Raw genomic sequence first — 13,421 nt, forward strand, 5'->3', positions numbered from 1 at the left:
GGTCCAGATCCTGAAATACCCTCGCTACTCTCGACATACAGGTGTCGCTATCTTCGCCCTTATCCAATAACCACAGACAATTGAGGCCACATTTGCATATTGGGGAGTGTTTAATGTACCTTAGTGTGTGACTTCCACGATGTTCAATTGTATCCCTCACAAAAGGTTCCTGGCAATGGAATAGTGCGTTGCGGTACAGGTGTAGTGCAGAGTAAAAGTTGCCTTCGTCACCAGTTTTCTTCCCGATCTCGAGGTATAAGTCACCGAGACTCTTCAGTGCCTCCACCTGCAGCAGCCAGTCCTTGTTTTCTATCGCTTGCAAAAGTGCCCGCGAGTAACCCCTTTGTACAAAGTCCATGTCGTCGCCTTCGTAACGCTTTGTGTCCAAGTCAACAAGGGCCTCGGCAACCCTCAACATGTCTGCCACAGAAGACCTGTTCTTTTTACGTGGTTTCCCCAATACCTGTTTTGCCATATCCATTGCACCCACACACAGCTCCTTTACGGACTTGTTTGAAGTGGCTGCCAATTCTGTCATGAAGTCCATTTCAAAATCTTCTCTTCCCCAGAGCAAGGTACAATATCTGAAAGAGAAAGTCAAAACCTAAACCTCAAGACAAACACAACTAAAGGAAAACACATGTACAGTAGAAGATTCGAGTATACAATTGCACCAAGAAAACGATTAAACCACAACACCGCTGCATTGTGTTAAAGCTGAAGTACCTGGATATATGTGGATGTCGTCAGTACGCCAACTCTTGCCTTACTTTTTCAAGCACCTACTGCCAGTATTTTTTGCCATACACTAGAGTGGGGCTTTCCGTGTGTGGGCTGCTATGCCCAGAATAGAAGGTACTAGGTGCTTTCCACTGACGTCATGGCCGTGGCTGTTGCGTGGAAACCGACAAAAGAAAAACGGACGCATTTCATGTTCATTCAGCGTTGTATAGTTACATAATAGGATTGAATTTCAGTAAACTCCGGCGTTTGGGATGGTGGAGGACATATTCATGGTGCCCCAGCGACCCAAAAAGAGGTCAAGGGATAGGTGAGGTGAGGTGAGGTGAAACTCCGGCGTTGCAGTCAAAAACAAAGAACAGAATGATTAAGCGATTACTAAAAACCTGCCAACAGGGCAAAGATATCTGATTCAGACTGAATTGAAAATACGCTTGCAGTTGAAGTTTTGGCTAAAATTGAAAACACGACAAGCTCCAACATCGATGCTTACTGCTAAGGTTAAACATTACTTTACTTAGAGAGCACATGTATGTCTTAAGGCCTGCAACAAAATACACATATTGTTATCGGGATCTAAAAGTACCCATTAAAGAACTTCAATTCAAAGTTTTGGACGGAATAATTCTTCCTAGTATTATGCAATTCTTTGCACTATTCTCATAGGGTTAGATGTCAACATTTTGCATTTGCCTGCAGTTCTTAAGGGTTCAGGTGCGCTTAGATATGCCTCCGTTGGGTGCGTGATCAATCCAAATAAATGAATCCCTTCAGGTGAAACAATAGCGATGTTTTAAAAGCACCTCGACGATCTGTGCCGTAAGTTGCGTAGAGAACCTGATGAGATCTGAGTTGACATCAAACTTTCCGGAGTATCATGTTGTCAGTTAGAAAGCATCGATTTCCGTGTGAAATATACAGTTTGCATTTCTGTAGATTAAAATAGCAACCCTGATGTTTCCAAGTAGCAGATAAAATTCATCTATGTGTTCATTTCTACTATTTTTGCATGCAATAGAAATTGCAATAAGAATCATTAGTTCAGTTGTTGTTAAAATGTATGGAGCATTTTCTGATTATCGAAATATGAGGAAGTCAATGTATCAAAAGACTAAATGTTACATTCCTTGTTATATATTTAACAGTAGATTTCAACTGATGGAAGCAGAGAAGTACACGGGAACAAATTGTTATAATTTTGAAGAAAATAAATCTGTTGCTGTATGGCCCTAAAACAGATTCTGGGCAACATCTATTCTATAAACTTCACCTAGATTCACCATTTGCGATCAAGATATGGCAGCCTGATTAAATCGCGCTCCTATATAGAGGCCGGCCCGACTGTAACCGCCTGTCGGGGAGGAGGTCATTAACCTCCGCCGGAGAGCTTGTGTAAACACAGGTTAATAGATGGTCCAGTGGATCATGGCATTTGGTACGTTTATGTGTTAAAAGTGTAAATCATGAAGCAGGTCTTAGCATTTGTTTATATATTGTGTAGATCTTATATGTCATTTTCATATGTCAGTTTAGAACGTGTGTTTACATATACGAGATTTTGTCGTACATGTATGCAAGGAGGTTGATGTATGTATGTCATGAATTAAAAATATGCTGTTTTTTCTACTCCAGAATAGGAAATGGAGGGATTATGAAGTGTTTTAAGTGTCAGTAAGACCCTCACACTGTATAATAAACACTGTACAATATTTCTACATCTGTGAACGTCTTGTCAAGGAAATGCTTGTAGTTGTTTTCTTTCATTTAGTGGGAGGGGGGGTCTGGACATTCGGAGTTCGTATCACGTTATGATACACAATTTTCTGATTATATCAAACATAATGCTATAATTTGATCGACATACACAGTTTGCACCAAATACACATCGAAATTCCTCCTATTATTGCTCTTTTTGAATAATGATATCCTTTATTTGCAAATTCATGCCCGTAGGCCAATTCAATTGTCGCGCTCGGTGAACTTGAAATGAAACGTCACATCGTCATCAATGTTATAGTTCAGAGTTCAAATGGCGTCACTCACCACAGGAAGTACGGGACGAACGTTTAGGGGCTTTCCAGATAAGACGATGTCATCGATTGGCAGAGAACTTTCTGTGCTAGTTCCTTTTTCTGACAACAATCCAGAGGAAGAGGATAGGTTGCGCCAATATCCTTTGGTTCAGGTTGGTTAAAATCTCGATATTTTTTATTTACTTCGGTTTTTGACAGAGAAGGACGACGTGGCACTGGGCTTTTTTTTATCACTGAAGTTTTTTTATCACTGTAGTTGTTTTAACAGTGCCACGTACAGATAACAACACTCATTTTTATAGACCTCGGCGAACTGAGGATATTTGCTACAGAAACTTCTAACACCTCCCCTAATCAAAAGTACTGTAAATAATACTGAATACTTACTTCCCATCCCCTATACTGCATTCTCACGGATCTAGCCTCTACCAGGCCCCGCAGATGGCTGAAAAATAGTAGAAATTGGACAAATAGAGTGAATAGTATGCTAAGGGAGTCGGCTACGGAGAGAGGGTCCAATATGCCAAACTGTAACTTCCATAGCGGACTAACTTCTCTGGCACGTTATTCGTCTATTTGGCCAATTTCTACGATTTTTCCAGCTACCTATGGAGCCTGGTAGAGGCTATTCTAGATCTATCTATTGTAGATGTCGATTTTATGATGTCTGTTTAATGAATGAAGACGTTCATTGTACATTCGTGCCCCGAGGGGCTAGATACGGGTCGTTTAACATAAACCTGACTAACATGAAAGTGACATATACAGTGAAATATATACAGTACATAGTTTCAACATACATGGTTGACGAAAGTGATAAGCTTAGCTAATCCAGTAGAGTCAACTTTTTTTATTAAACACCACTTCTGGGGCTGAAGGGCCTAACCGACTTTGACTTGACTTGACTTTACTGCTATAATATTGGACAAACTGTTTGCGGTGGCTTAACGTTCGCGGTGAAACGGTCGCCGCGAAAACCACGAACATAAAACCACCACGAATATTTCCGCACTTACAGTATTTGGGTGAAGCATGTGTAAGCTTAGTCCAACTGGCAAAGGAAGTTTTCGTCGCCACCCAACAAAACCTTCCTTTGCCAGTTGGATACGGTCTTATAGCGACCGAAAGATCTGCTCGGAGACTAGTGCAAACTGCGAGCAGAACTGACCAATCTCTGTTTGATAGGTAAAACAAGTTGTGTACAGCAACATCGATGACAACACTCTGCTTCTGGACTACGTAAAACAGGTTAAGAAGGTGAGTTATTAGCTTTTCGATACACATTCAGTAAAATGTCAGTACCAGTTCTAATTCCTAAAGTCCATTTCTAAAAGTCGATACTGCGGTGAGTTTTCTTTGCTCTGTGGGGAGTTTATTCCAAAGTTCAGGACCCGTGTACTTTAGAGTGCTCTTGAATGATTGTACATTTGTACATTTGCCTGTGGTGTATTACCCAACGTAAATCTCTTAAAAACAAGATTTCGATTATTAGTTCTTTCTCTAACTGAAATGTCCTGTACCATGTGACCTGGAAGGAAGTGTGGCGCTAAGACGGAGGTGAATACCGGATACCAACTTTCACCTGTAATTACGTCATATTTATGTTCAGGTCAGGTAACATAGGTTTCGGGTCATTTCAACTTAAAAAGGATCGAGACTGATTGAAAGCAAGGAGGTTAAGGTTAACCCCCTTGTTGAAAGGTAGATGGCAATATCTTTTCTGTACCGAAATAACGTATATGACCTTTAGTTTACATTTACTGATTAATAGATATTGCTAATCACCGTCACATTTTCGCTCGAACGGTTATCATTATTTTTCTTCTCCTGTCAAATCTTCAAATCGATTAATCTCGGTCGTCTCTACTGGGCCAAATGAGTTGAAATTTTGTATGCAGCCAGGTAGAAAGAGTGCATACCCACAGACGTTGCAAAAGTGCATAGGGGGACACAGGCTACATTTCGGACTGGAATGATTTTGCAATAGATTCCTAATTTTTAGCACTGGGGTGCTTTGGGGACAGTCATTTTTCTTTGTTTTGCATGGGGAGGGAAATGGGCGAAATATGCTGTATTTGCTCTCGCAAATGTTGCTAGTTATAATTATCATCTTAACCCTCCATTCAATCAACACTTAGACCGTAAAGGACACCGGCATCAGCTCCATACTGACGTTGTCTGACATCTCCACGTTCGTCCACTCTGCCGTGGTCAGAGACTTTCCCTCCGTGTCCGGCCCGAGCGTAGAGGCGTGCTTCCTGGCCTTCCACAAAGCGTACACGAGAGAGCACCTGGAGCCAACTGCAGAGCCTATTCCTTACTGCGTGGTGGACCTGGATTCACCTACCGTGTCAACAGATGCGAGGAAGGCCCTGGATACAGTAGGTGAGTCTAGAGAAGCATCGGGGTAAGTGGGGAACTTTATGGTTATAATACCGTTTGGTTTACATTAATCTTGCAATTACAACCTCTTTTAGTTGTAAGTCTTTAAGTATGGGAGGCTTCTTCTCTTTAGTTTTTTTGTATTAATCTATGTATTGCCATCTTGGTTTTTCAGCTTATAATTGTATTATTTATTGTTTATTGACTGATAGTGGTATGGTCTTGATTTTTGTGTGGCAGATAGCTTGTGATGTAAGGAAGAAGTGGTGTAGGTTTGGGCCTCCTAGCAGCTTATTCTGAAACTGCAGGGGCGATGTTGTCAAAATCTTCCAAGGTGAATAACTGAAGAAAGGAACGACGGATATTTAGTACGTAGGTAGATTAGACAGAGATGTACATAACGAAGTGCAAATTATGCAAATTGAAATCAAATTTTCTTGGCAGGATTTCCTGCCTGTGTGAAGCCCGCAACCGGATATGCGTCATTCGGAGTGAAGCGGGTGAACAGCTGTGCAGAAATGAGTGATGCGCTCGACAGTCTCCGGACAGTAAGAGACGAACACCCGAATTTCCTGACATCTCCTAGTGCTTCCTTCTTCAGGTAAGTAAAGAAAACAAATACGAAATCCACGCTCTCCTTTTTCAGCACTCGGTTACAGTGCTGAAAGTTGCTTCAACACTGGAAAACCAGTGCTAAACTTTCTTCAGCACTGGAAAACCAGTGCTGAGCTGAGCTGAGTTGCTAACTAAAAGATGCTGAAAAAAAATTGTTCTAAATCATTCAAAGGTTTGGGCTCCTGAAAGAAATAAAAACTTTGATTTACACAAGCACTTCCCCCCATATCTTTTTATCCCAACAGGAGTTTCTATGAGGAGTCTTTTGATAACGTTTAAGTACTTTCCCCCTATTGTTTTATCCCAACAGGAGTTTCTATGAGGAGTCTTTTGATAACGTTTAAGTACTTTCCTCCTATTGTTTTATCCCAACAGGAGTTTCTATGAGGAGTCTTTTGATAACGTTTAAGTACTTTCCCCCTATTGTTTTATCCCAACAGGAGTTTCTATGAGGAGTCTTTTGATAACGTTTAAGTACTTTCCCCCTATTGTTTTATCCCAACAAGAGTTTCTATGAGGAGTCTTTTGATATGTTTAGCACTTCCCCCATATCTTTTATCCCAACAGGAGTTTCTATGAGGAGTCTTTTGATAACGTTTAAGTACTTTCCCCCTATTGTTTTATCCCAACAGGAGTTTCTATGAGGAGTCTTTTGATAACGTTTAAGTACTTTCCTCCTATTGGTTTATCCCAACAGTAGTTTCTATGAGGAGTCTTTTGATAACGTTTAAGTACTTTTCTCCTATTTCTATCCCAACAGGAGTTTCTATGAGGAGTCTTTTGATAACGTTTAAGTACTTTTCTCCTATTGTTTTATCCCAACAGGAGTTACTATGAGGAGTCTTTTGATAACGTTTAAGTACTTTTCTCCTATTGTTTTATCCCAACAGGAGTTTCTATGAGGAGTCTTTTGATAACGTTTAAGTACTTTCCCCCTATTGTTTTATCCCAACAGGAGTTACTATGAGGAGTCTTTTAATAACGTTTAAGTACTTTCCTCCTATTGTTTTATCCCAACAGGAGTTTCTATGAGGAGTCTTTTGATAACGTTTAAGTACTTTCCCCCTATTGTTTTATCCCAACAGGAGTTTCTATGAGGAGTCTTTTGATAACGTTTAAGTACTTTCCCCCTATTGTTTTATCCCAACAGGAGTTTCTATGAGGAGTCTTTTGATAACGTTTAAGTACTTTCCCCCTATTGTTTTATCCCAACAGGAGTTTCTATGAGCAGTCTTTTGATAACGTTTAAGCACTTTCCCCCTATTGTTTTATCCCAACAAGAGTTTCTATGAGGAGTCTTTTGATATGTTTAAGCACTTCCCCCATATCTTTTATCCCAACAGGAGTTTCTATGAGGAGTCTTTTGATAACGTTTAAGTACTTTCCCCCTATTGTTTTATCCCAACAGGAGTTTCTATGAGGAGTCTTTTGATAACGTTTAAGTACTTTCCTCCTATTGGTTTATCCCAACAGGAGTTTCTATGAGGAGTCTTTTGATAACGTTTAAGTACTTTTCTCCTATTGTTTTATCCCAACAGGAGTTACTATGAGGAGTCTTTTGATAACGTTTAAGCACTTTCCCCCTATTGTTTTATCCCAACAGGAGTTTCTATGAGGAGTCTTTTGATATGTTTAAGCACTTCCCCCATATCTTTTATCCCAACAGGAGTTTCTATGAGGAGTCTTTTGATAACGTTTAAGTACTTTCCCCCTATTGTTTTATCCCAACAGGAGTTTCTATGAGGAGTCTTTTGATAACGTTCAAGTACTTTCCTCCTATTGGTTTATCCCAACAGTAGTTTCTATGAGGAGTCTTTTGATAACGTTTAAGTACTTTTCTCCTATTTCTATCCCAACTGGAGTTTCTATGAGGAGTCTTTTGATAACGTTTAAGTACTTTTCTCCTATTGTTTTATCCCAACAGGAGTTACTATGAGGAGTCTTTTGATAACGTTTAAGTACTTTTCTCCTATTGTTTTATCCCAACAGGAGTTTCTATGAGGAGTCTTTTGATAACGTTTAAGTACTTTCCCCCTATTGTTTTATCCCAACAGGAGTTACTATGAGGAGTCTTTTAATAACGTTTAAGTACTTTCCTCCTATTGTTTTATCCCAACAGGAGTTTCTATGAGGAGTCTTTTGATAACGTTTAAGTACTTTCCCCCTATTGTTTTATCCCAACAGGAGTTTCTATGAGGAGTCTTTTGATAACGTTTAAGTACTTTCCCCCTATTGTTTTATCCCAACAGGAGTTACTATGAGGAGTATCTCGATGTAACGAAGTACTCTCTGGCTCTTCGTGACGTGGTGGTGGTCGAGCCTTATATGGAGGCCGAGGCCATGTACGCTGTGGACGGCTGCGTCATCAACGGAACCATCGTGCACTGGGCGGTAAGTTCAAAGTTCATTAAGCCCCCCCCCCTCTCACTGGGCCGTCGTCGCTGCGTCCTAAGCTGGATTTGTGTTATCCTTGACTTTAAAATGGCAATATCATTCGAAACGTGTAATTATGACCGAAAAGACAACAAAACCCACAAAGCTTAACAAGTTCTTTATCATTTCTTTATTTAGTTCAGGGGAGAAACCACAGTTACAATATATGCCAGGCATGAATGTAGTTTTATGGGGAAGTGAAGGAAAAGAAAGTGTCATTATCTCAGTAATAGAAAGATCGGACCACAAAAACCTGCCCTCAACTGCTAACCTATTATGTCAACTGTCATCAGACGCGACAGATTGACAGATGACAGATTAGCCAAAGTGGCTCTGTGGTCGTCACTCCACCACCAGGGAAGGTTGTGTAAAGTGCCTTTCCCAAGGGCACAGCGTCGGGGCATGGTGAGTATCGAACCCGGGACCAATTGTTCTGATCCCAACCCTCTACCCGTTGCGCTACGCCGACGCCACTTAAGTAATATTTGTATTGTTATCTCCATGAAAAATGGAGAAATAGTTTTGTAAAGCCGAAATTCAAGGTCGATTTTGGGCCCCCTGGTATGTGACCTTGGTGCTGCAGCAGAACTTCTGTTTTTGTATCTTTTGACCTGGACATACTATGGTCTTGATTTTTGGGTGGCAGATAGCTTGTAGTATAAAAAAGTGTTGTAGGTTTGGGCCCCCTACCAGCTTGCTCTGGAACTGCAGTAGCATCATTGTGAAAATATTCTAAGGAGAATAACTAAACAAATGAAAGACGGTTTCCATAATATCTAGTATGCAGATAGCTTAGACAGAGATGTACACAGTGACGTGCAAATTATGCTAATTGGGACTTAGTTTTATTTTGTGTATTGTGGAAAAAACGTAGATCGCCGACACACTCCGTTTCGATGAGGAAGACGCCAGGTTCGCTTCCATGATCCTGCCGACCGCCGCTGATGACGGTCTACAGGGCGAGATATGGAGGTTGTATGACGCCGTGCTGACGAGGATGATCCAGTTTGGCTTCGACAACTCTTTTGCCATGATAGAGGTATTCAAGATGAAAGACGGAGAGGTAAATATAAGTTACTAAACGACTTTCTGCCATAACAACACTCTTACGAGTAGAGTAGAGTAGAGTAGAGTAGAGTAGAGTAGAGTAGAGTAGCGAAGCGTAGAGTAGAGTAGAGTAGAGTAGAGTAGAGTAGAGTAGAGTAGAGTAGAGTAGAGTAGAGTAGAGTAGTGCAGTGTATTCACTTATTTATTCAAAATGATTACCATTTCTTTTCGTCTGACTTAATTCACTTTACTTAGATTTATGTTATGATGTTATCTATCGTAGTTAAGGGGAAACCCAGAATAAACATTGAGTGTTTTTTGCTTTTCCCGCATGATTTTTAAAAAAATTGATGTTCGTGTACTGTTCATCTATCCTTTAAGAGACTCTTGAAGTAACGTAAATTAACAAAACCAGCGGACACGGACCATGAACCAGCTTTCGCCCTACTATATGTTGTATGTTGTAACAATTGTATATTGTTGTACTATAAATATGTAATGATATATGTTGATAGAGTTATTAGGACTCAAATGGCTGCGTATCTCTGTTATATTGTATCTGACCCTTACCTCTCCCATCATGACCTCAATGAAAAGCAACCTGTGTGCCGATTTGAGCTTATCATGAATAAACAAAGGTTCAAACAAATAAATAGTCTACATGCGAATTAACGATAAACATGTTTACTCCAGATCAGGTTAGTTGAGGTGAATGCGCGTGCCAACAGGCTTCATCATGCTGTCTACTCAGCCTGCTTAGAGCCCGGATTGCAGGACCACGCCAGTATGTCTGCAGCATGCGGCATCGGGTTCAGCCAACCTGCCCCGACGGGAAAACACGGCATCGTGTACCCAGTCTTCTTCAAGAAACCTGAGAAGCCGGGAAACCTGATGGACTTTGACGTGGTGGGTAAAGACCCCGTCTCACTGGACCCGCGGCACGCTGGCGGCGGCGCTGCGTCCTAAAGCCCCCGTCTCACTGGACCCGCGGCACGCTGGCGGCGTCGCTGCGTCCTAAAGCCCCCTCTCACTGGACCCGCGGCACGCTGGCGGCGTCGCTGCGTCCTAAAGCCCCCCTCTCACTGGACCCGCGGCACGCTGGCGGCGTCGCTGCGTCTTAAAGCCCCCGTCTCACTGGACCCGCAGCACGCTGGCGGCGTCGCTGCGTCCTAAAGCCCCCTCTCACTGGACCCGCGGCACGCTGGCGGCGTCGCTGCGTCCTAAAGCCCCCTCTTAATGGACCCGCGGCACGCTGGCGGCGTCGCTGCGTCCTAAGCTGGATTTTTGTGTTACCCTTGACTTTGTACCATTCAAAACGCACAAGTATGACCAAAAAGACGTAAAAAGGTTTAAAAACATTCGTTTTTTGTCGATGAAATTCGTTGAGTGCTTGTCAATTTGATCGGCCGCAGCGACACCGCCAGCGTGCCGTGGGTCCAGTGAGAAGGGGCTTTAAACGTAGCCTCTACCAGGCTCCGCCGGATGGCTGGAAAAATAGTAGAAATTGGCCGTAATAGAGTGAATAGTGTGCCAAGGGAGTTAGCTACGGAGGGAGTACATTCTGCCATCGACGGTCCGTCGATGGCAGAATGTACTCCCTCCGTAGCTAACTCCCTTGGCACACTATTCACTCTATTACGGCCAATTTCTACTATTTTTCCAGCCATCCGGCGGAGCCTGGTAGAGGCTACTTTGAACGTACTCTCCAAGCAGATGAGCAGATGAGTGGGTCCGGCAGATGAGTGGGTCCGGCTGCTTTCTGATGTGTTTTAGGCACTTCTGTCGGGCTTTCTACTTTGTCATGAGGGTTGGAGAGACAAAAAAAACATAGCAAAGTAGAAATCCCAACAAAACGCTTAGAAACACGTCAAAAAACAGCGGGTGTACGTTTGTGTGTGTATCAATTGTTACATGACAAAAACTTTTCTTTTGCTAAAACTGCTTTTGATTTTTAGAAATCGCATTCAGGCTTATAACAGAATCTGATACAAAGGTTTATTTAATATCTGCATTCAACTGTTTCGTTATTCCATTTTTAGATCAAAAAGCTCCAAAACGATTCCGACGTGGAATTTCTGCTGCTAGCTGGTCCCGATGACGACATGTCCGACCTCCTCAGTAGTACCCACTTCTGCGCAGTGACGGTGTGCGCAGACTCCAGGCAAGCGATGATGAACAGACTGGTGGAGGTTCTGCGGCTGACTGTGAAGAAACCCGAGAAGCTAACATACCCCATGTCTTAGACACACAATTGCAGCTGACTGTGAAGAAACCCGAGAAGCTAACGTACCCCATGTATTAGACACACAATTGCATCTGACTGTGAAGAAACCCGAGAAGCTAACGTACCCCATGTATTAGACACACAATTCAGTCGGTTTACTTGAAAGAAGGTAACATCGGCTGCAATGCTGTTTTAATTTCTGTATGTGTCAATTCCAGAATAAACCATTTATATATAGTTGAAATGATTCCCAACAAAAATGATTTTACAGAAACATGCATAAACACAGAGAGTGATAGCGATCCTCCATCTACTCAATGGAGGTTTAGAACCGGTAAATATGTTATCACTATTAAAGCAAGACCATAGCACGTCTAGGACAACCGATACAAAGTCCAGAATTTCTGCTGCAGTACCAAGTTAACATACCAGGGTGCTTTAAATCGACACTATATTGATTTTCGATTCCCAAAGACCTACCTACATACCAAATGTCATTGTAATCTATCCAGAAGTTTTTTAGGTTTACTGATTTCAAAGTCCGGAGACAAACAAACAGACACACAGACAGACAGAAACACAAACACAGACACACACAATAATGATATATCCAGCATCAGACTTAACATTGAGATAGCAAATATCATACAGTAACACATATCTTATTCTTCAAGTGTAGAAAAAAAAATCTAGCAATGACAAGTTATATACAAACATTTATTCAGTCAAAAATTATCCGTACATCCAAACTGATTTTTTTCAACCACGTTATGTCTTTGTGACGTCAAAGAGCGCTTGATAAAAGTCAAATAGCAAATATACAAGCATTGTATGAGCTGTAGAACTATATATTTTGAATATTGTGATGTTGGGTTCTGCAAACATGCTGATATTTCATTTTCATCTAAACATTAAAGTTACAGTAAGGCACTTAGAAGCTATATTATTTACGTGTCGATAACGATCAAAATCAAGGGCTTTTTCGATAAATATTGTGTCATTTATGTGTCTATTGTTCCAAGAATGACTTTTCGTGTTCTCACAAACTCTGATGACAGTTTATCTTCCAACCAAAAGTAGTCATCACGTCAATGCCACAGTTTTTCCCAAAATTCCTGTTCGCCATTGACCTTCATTGAAAAGATTTCTCGAGGTTTAAAAAAGGCACAACAACATCTATTCCCTACAGGGACAATCAAATTGAAAATAATTTGTATACATTAAACACGAAATGTTCTGTACATTGACAAAGTTTGATCAGCTGTACATACAGTTCTGACTAACGGACGGGAAATCCCATAATTGTTACAATTAGACCTTTGTCTTCGATCTTTGGCGGCCTCCTCACTCACAGTGTATAAGTAGCATTACGCCAAAAAGCAATTACTCAAACAACTGGATATGATTTTTGGAAACGGTCAGACGTTTCAAGTAGCATCCACTACTTTTCGTCAACTGATCCTGCTCACAGTCACTGACGAAAAGTAGTGGATGCTACTTGAAACGTCTGACCGTTTCCAAAAATCATATCCAGTTGTTTGAGTAATTGCTTTTTGGCGTATCTTATTACCTGGATGTCTAATCTTCATCGACGTATAAGTAGCATTCATTAAAAACGCCCGTTTTTACTCTTGATAATGCCCCCCCCCCCTGCTTTTAGCACCAGAGATATTGGCACGTATTCATTTACATTTACAAGAAAACCGGAGGCAAGTATACGTTCAGCACTGTGTAGTGGTCTGCACTTCTGTTACTAGCCACATCTGGTTCAAATTACTTGGACCAGAAGGCCCGGGTTCAATCCCGGGGTAGGACACCTCTGGACCAGAGGCGCATTTAGTCATACCAAAGACTTTTGACAAAGACATAAAAATGGTACATACTTCTGAAACAGTATGGAAGTTAAACACACTCCACTGTTGGTGGACTAGCCCCCTGCTACAGTG

The 13,421-nt window shown here is 41.4% G+C and overlaps 1 protein-coding gene across 1 annotated transcript; it reads left to right on the plus strand.

Annotated features, from left to right (window-relative positions):
• Positions 1 to 2,785: 2,785 nt before the first annotated feature.
• On the plus strand, positions 2,786 to 11,613 carry LOC136441673 (uncharacterized). The gene is made up of 8 exons (XM_066438108.1): positions 2,786 to 2,926; positions 3,960 to 4,031; positions 4,913 to 5,159; positions 5,601 to 5,757; positions 8,021 to 8,162; positions 9,079 to 9,267; positions 9,945 to 10,157; positions 11,291 to 11,613. Exons 1-8 carry the CDS (start codon positions 2,831 to 2,833, stop codon positions 11,492 to 11,494), a joined length of 1,320 nt encoding a protein of 439 aa, XP_066294205.1. The 5' UTR covers positions 2,786 to 2,830; the 3' UTR covers positions 11,495 to 11,613.
• Positions 11,614 to 13,421: the final 1,808 nt, after the last annotated feature.

The sequence above is a fragment of the Branchiostoma lanceolatum genome, chromosome 9, assembly GCF_035083965.1.
Source record: "Branchiostoma lanceolatum isolate klBraLanc5 chromosome 9, klBraLanc5.hap2, whole genome shotgun sequence".
In the NCBI taxonomy this organism is placed as follows: domain Eukaryota; kingdom Metazoa; phylum Chordata; class Leptocardii; order Amphioxiformes; family Branchiostomatidae; genus Branchiostoma; species Branchiostoma lanceolatum.